At 41.5% G+C, this 6,267-nt stretch overlaps 1 protein-coding gene across 1 annotated transcript; it reads right to left on the bottom strand.

The window, feature by feature from the left end:
* Nucleotides 1-5,911, bottom strand: LOC149829291 (putative disease resistance protein RGA3). Its single transcript, XM_090018017.1, has 2 exons — nucleotides 1,540-5,911; nucleotides 1-217 (listed from the first exon to the last, which is right to left on the bottom strand). Exon 1 carries the CDS (start codon nucleotides 5,830-5,832, stop codon nucleotides 2,044-2,046), a length of 3,789 nt encoding a protein of 1,262 aa, XP_089874143.1. The 5' UTR covers nucleotides 5,833-5,911; the 3' UTR covers nucleotides 1-217; nucleotides 1,540-2,043.
* Nucleotides 5,912-6,267: the final 356 nt, after the last annotated feature.

Genomic DNA, 6,267 nt, shown 5'->3' with positions numbered 1-6,267 from the left:
AAAATATCAGATCTTGGTGCCGTTTTTCAATTTTTAAGATAAACAAAACTTATGATTCACATTTGCAACATAAACCACCAAAGCTAATGACTTTGAGGTTCCTTTGTCCAAAGATGATGCTCACACAACTCAAGCATCCCCGGCAATAATCTACTTCAATACGGAAGACTCAGATCATGAGCTTGTCAAATTTAGCACAGTCAGCCAGACTCATAACCTGTACATCATGAAACAAATGAGTTAATTCTTCAAGAGAGTCAATGCGCAAAATAGTGGTAGTTTCACGATTGAGAAAAAAAGGGCAGAAAGGAGCTGATCAACAATTTACATGATGTTGTCAAAACAAAATAATGTATTTTCAAATTATCATCAACGTTTGTTACATAGCAGGTTGTAACCTTAAGTACATGACTCTAAAGCCTTGTTTTGGACTTGTTTTTTATTCCAGTTTAATCAAAAAGGACTCTAAAGTCTAAAAGAGGCAAAAGCTAACTAGATATGAATCACTATTGGGTTCTGAACCCAGTAGCTGAAACTTACAGAGACAGGTCATATTGACCAAATCAGAGCCTATAAATGTGTTCAGCAAGATCAAAGTGGTAAGCAACAACTCATGGATAGTATTTTTTCAATGTAAAAACATGATTTTTTTGATGGGTGAAAATTCAGCATGTTGTAGCCTGTTCATTTTTTAACCATCAGAAAATCTGACCTACACGTTGAAAAAACATGTTGCAAGGGCCGGTTTCTGCTAAACCAAACATATAGATCAACATCTGAAGGGTTAATAATAATAATAATAATAATATGCAGCTTCTCACTCATGAGTTCGAAACCTCCAAGCGTAACATAATTTTCATACTACTCACTGATGGATTGACCACAGCACTAAGTTAGTATTTATGCATCTATATCAGAGCTGGAACAATCACAGAATTAGGCATAACATACTTTTTCATAGGAATGTAAGCAAGAGTGGAAAAGCCAAAATCTGAATGGCTGCAGATAAAATATAATTCTGGAAGATCAAAAGTTAAAAGGGGGCAAGCAAACTAAAATAAGGATTATTTTGAATATAATTTTGTATTCTAAATAACAAATTAGGTGAAAAGGAAACTTCTGATAAGATGAATGTTAAAACAAACGAAGTAAACAATTATGCTTACATTAATAGATAAAAAGTAGACATGGAAAGCGAAGATGCTAAAGGCCCCCTCTCGAATTCAAGCACCTTCATAAGAACCACAATTAAAGTAATCACAGGACTAGTTATTCATGAAAACTTCCCTGATTTCTATGTTGCTAACATGTTAATTTGACATAAAGATTTTTAAACTTTGAAGAAATACATTAATCATGATGCAGGAGGAAACCAAGTAGGAAATCAAACATCCGTAGTTAGTGTTTTCAAAACGTAGATGATCAAAGACACGCATCCATAAGCAGTAAATGTTTCTCACCCGTCAAAATAATGAAGAAAACAAAAAAAAACAACGCAGCAAGACTGAAGAAGCAGATCAAGCAAAAGAAAGATCGTACCTTATCAGTGTGTGCGTAGAAGAGATGCAGAAAAAATCCCGGTCGACCTGGGTTTTCTCTGAGAGAGAGAGAGAGAGAGAGAGAGAGAGAGAGAGAGAGGATCGTCGGGGGACTCCCTAGCTTGGTTGCCTGAGTCTGGTGACGCTGATGGAGACGAAAACAGGGTAGCGGAGGTGCATCAGATCGTCGGATGAAACCCACTCACTTGATCCCACAGAAGGAGCCTAAACCCATTGCAGAAGGGGAGGGGGAGATGAACCCACGGCAGAACCCTAACCCGCTGTAGGGGGAGCGATCCAGATCGTCGGATGAACCCTAACCCTAACCCTAACCCACAACACGTGGCATCATCATGAAGGGATTCTCAACGGCTTGGATCGTCGAACGAATGACCTGATCTGGATCCCAATGAACTGCTAGGGCTCTGCCTCACACAGCTTGCCTATCGAAAAACAAAACAAAAAAGTAATTTCACTGAAAACTGATAAGGTGAGAGCATCCTTCTTAATCATCAGAAAGTTGCACTTTGGGTATGTGAGCGATCTTGTGGCGGTCAACCCCCCTGCAACGCTTAACTAAATGGGGACAATCAGAGATGTTTAGCCTTTGAAGTTGGGTGAGAGCTTGCAACCCATCGGGTAACGCCCTCAACTTGGGACAATGAAAGATACTTAGATATTGAAGTTGGGTGAGAGCTTGCATCCCATCTGGGAGAAATGTCAACGACTGAAGCTGGGAGAGTTGCAACGACTGAAGCTTGGACAACTTCGCCAGCCATTCCGGCAAGTGGGTCAGCTTGGGGCTATCTTTAATTGTCATGTATTTTATCTGGTGGAGATGTTGGATCCATTCTGGCAGAGAATCCACTTCACTCGACAACCGGATTGATAGATCAGTCACCCTGCTGCCCAAGCTTTGGAACCCAGCTAACCCCTCCGCTGAATCCACCGCTAACTCAGCTATGGCAACCTTTGATGACCGCGACTTTGATGAGGAGATAATACGGATTTTCCGAAGGTTTGGGAGGTGATGGTGTTTCAGGACATCCGCTATGGCAACCTTGGAGCAGTCATGTAGCAACAACTCTTCCAGCTGATTCATACTCTCCAGCACTTTCGACCCCAACTCCAACTCCGGAAAACCTTCCAGGTCCAGCTTTTGGAGTGCCGTTGCTGCTTTCAATCGTTGCAAAATCCCTTGCTCTTCCAAATCAAGTTTGGGCAATCCCTTCAGTGTGAGCTCTCTCATGTTCTCTAATGATGCTATGGATATTGAACCAAGCCCAGGAATGTTTACTATCTTCAGGCTGTCGAGATTGGTGAGTTGCAACCCATCGGGTAGCGCCCTCAACTTGGGGCATCTTTCAATTTCTAAGCTTCCGAGACGGGGCATTGTCTCTGCTTGGGAGTTAAACGACCACTCCTCTAAGCTCCACATATAACGAACGACTAGACTTTCTAACTTGGGGAATTGAAACCCATCGGGTAGCGCCCTCAACTTGTCGCAATGTTCAATTTCTAAGCTTCTGAGACGAGGCATTGTCTCTGCTTGGGAGTTAAACGACCACTCCTCTAAGCTGCTCATATCACGAACGACTAGACTTTCTAACTTGGGAAACCTGATGTGTTCAACACCATGATGAAACCCATCATCAATGATCTTGACGTTTGAAGCACCTTCTATCTTCAGCTTCACAAGGTTGGGTAAGTGTGCCAATGAGGAGGGTAGGTGTCCCACGAATCTGCAATCACTTAAGGTGACATCCTCCAAACTGCCGTATCCAGAAGAGCTTGCCCAAGCGGGTAGGTTAATACCTCCGTAATTAGATATTTCCAGTGTCTTGATACCTACAGGAGGTTGAAGCTCTGCATATATGCCCTCTATTTTTTCTGCAAATTCTTTGTCAAACTCATTGACGCTTTTCGGGCTGCAAGATAACTTCAACTTTTGTAAGTTCACTTTCGTCTGTAATTCTGCTTCTTTAGCCTCTTCTCTACTCCCTACTCTGTCTATATGATGTATCCTCAATTCCCATCTTAAACTGTTTAGGTGACGCAACTGCTTGATACTGCTTCCACTTCTGTTCCTCATATCACTACCCACAACGAATTTGCTCAATGTCCTTAAGCATGTCAACCGCCCAATGTGCTTTGGTAAATATTCCAAATGATTAGTCTCTTCCAAATGAAGATGCCTTAGAGCCCTCAGTTTTGAAGTACCTTCCGGTAGAACTCTTATACAAGTATCGGAAAGGTCGAGCCTTTCAAGACTGCTTAGTTTGGTAATCGACTCTGGCAGCTCTTTTATGCTCGTCCCAGAAACATTCAAGTATTTTAGTAACACTAAATTCCCCAATGACTCTGGCAATTCAGATCTTCTGCGATCATGTCTCAGATCTAGCACCCTTAGCCACTTAAAGTGTACCAAGCAGAAAGAACGTGCAGAAGCATTTCTCCACCATAATCCTAACAACAATGTCCGAAGCTTTGGGTGTTGACTTAGTGCATCATCAGTAAACCCTCGATGATCCCCTGTGAAGAAGAAGAACCGCGCTTGAATATCGGATGCAGTTCCTGAGCGTAGAACAATCTCATCTATACGCTCCTGGCCTTTTATATAAAGAGCAAAATCATGAACAATATCATGTAATTTGTATCTCGGCTTATTATATCTTTCAGTTTGAATCTGAATAAGAGAACAATCAACCAATGCTTCAAGATAATACTCAGCACAAACCTCCATTTCCTGCTCAACTTTAGGAACGAAGCCCTCTGCCACCCATAGTCTCACTAAATCATCTTTTTTCATCACAAAGTCCTTTGGAAATATGGAGCAATATGCAAGACATTGTTTTAAGGCAAATGGTAAATTCATGTAGCTTAATGCGATGGTAGAAAGAATTAGATTGTCATCATCGTCAGTAATTCCTTCCCATCTCCAGAATGGGCTATTTGCAACTTCTTGCCAATCAGACTGTGTCCTCGCCTTATGCTTCAACAAGCTCGCCACAACATCCAAAGCCAGAGGCAACCCGCCGCATTTCTGTACTATAACGCGCCCAATCTCCTTCAGTCCATTAAGGACTTCTTCGTTCTCGCCTCTCCTTAATGCTTTACTGATGAACAAATCCCAACTGTCACCATATGATAAGCACTCCAAATTATGCAAGTAAGCAGCATCAATTTTATTTGCAACTTGCTCCTTTCTGGTGGTGATCAGGACTCTACTCTCCGGGGCACCATGTTGCAAAAGTCCATTCAATTCTCTCCACCATTCTGTATCCCATGCATCATCTATAACAAGCAGAAATTTCTTCTCCTTCAAATGTTTATTTATCTCGGCTTGCAAAGCCTCGAGTTCCGTTAATTCGTTGGCACCGCTTCCTTTCCCACCAACCACTTCCAGTATATGTTTGAATAACACCTTCAACTGTGGTTTTTCTGATGCACAAATCCACAAGCACAATTGAAAATGTTTTTTTATGCTTTCTTTGTTGTAAACGGTCTTTGCAAGGGTCGTCTTTCCGAGTCCCCCCATTCCAACAATTGCTATAGCGCTAGTATTCTCTCCCCTTTCATGCTTGAGCTCTTTCTTCAACCACTCCACGACCTTGTCTTCATCTTTTTCCCTTCCAAACGCATGCGGCTCGGTGATGACAGAAGTCGTCAGACTGTTCCGATAAATCTGTCCTACGTCCAGTGAAGATCTTGACCCTCCCGCGATTGGACCAAGGCCAAGATGATCCTTCTCTTTGTAAATCTTGTTAAGCCTCTCGTTGATTGATTTGATCTCTTTAGCAGTTTTGCTTAGATATGAGAACTTACGACGCGAAAAAAAAGAAGAGATCGGCTTGCGTACCTTCGTCTGTCGGGATTCTGCATTTATGTTGCTGGTTTTGACTCTATAGAGGTCAATTATGTCTTCAGCATCATAAACAACCTGATGCAGCCTTGATACCCAATCCTTGATGTGCTTTGATGCGAATTGCTTGTTGTGTGCATCTTCAAGGATAGGCTGTATGGTCCTCAGTTCACTTTCTAAATTTCTCAACTCATCCTTCACACAGGTTACTCTTGAAATATATTTTTGGATTTCCTCCAATCCTAGCTCAACCAATTTCCCCAACAAAGCATCAATAACTGCTGCCATCAGAGAGAGAGAGAGAGAGAGAGAGAGAGAGAGAGAGCGAGAGAGAGGGGAATTGTTGCTACGATGAGGACAGTGGAAGGAAGGGATAGAAATCATTGAATTTATAATAAGAATTTTGGATGAAATGATATTGAAAATCACCATTGGTAATTTTCAATTGTTTAGAACTGGACACCAAATTTGTCGAAATTGCTTTGAATGGGGGATTTGTCATCAGGCCTTGGTCCATCAATGGTGATTGTGTGTGAGCAAAAGGCCGTTCTACTACAGTTGATGGTTAATTGTGGTAACGATCTTCTCTGCCGACAGTCCAGTTTTATTGTTATATGCAAGTTAAGGGGCCACCATTGGCTGGCTCGATATTGACTTAGTTTGTCACTTTGTATGTAGAGAATCTACGCTACAGTACAATTAGTGAAAAAGAGGGAAATTTCTTGCACATTTCTTTTGGGAAGGTACACGATTGCTGCCTAACGTTCAATTTCAACATAGATATTTGTTGTTGTTTTTTTGCAAATTAATGACATATTTTTACGAATTACTCCCTGCCTTTAGGTTAAAAAAGCTTGCATATCAGTC

Source organism: Nuphar pumila, chromosome 9 (genome assembly GCF_984573655.1).
Source record: "Nuphar pumila chromosome 9, dmNupPumi1.hap1.1, whole genome shotgun sequence".
Classification (NCBI taxonomy): domain Eukaryota; kingdom Viridiplantae; phylum Streptophyta; class Magnoliopsida; order Nymphaeales; family Nymphaeaceae; genus Nuphar; species Nuphar pumila.
The sequence above is the reverse complement of the archived record's forward strand: the minus strand, read 5'-3'. Positions and strand labels throughout refer to the sequence as shown.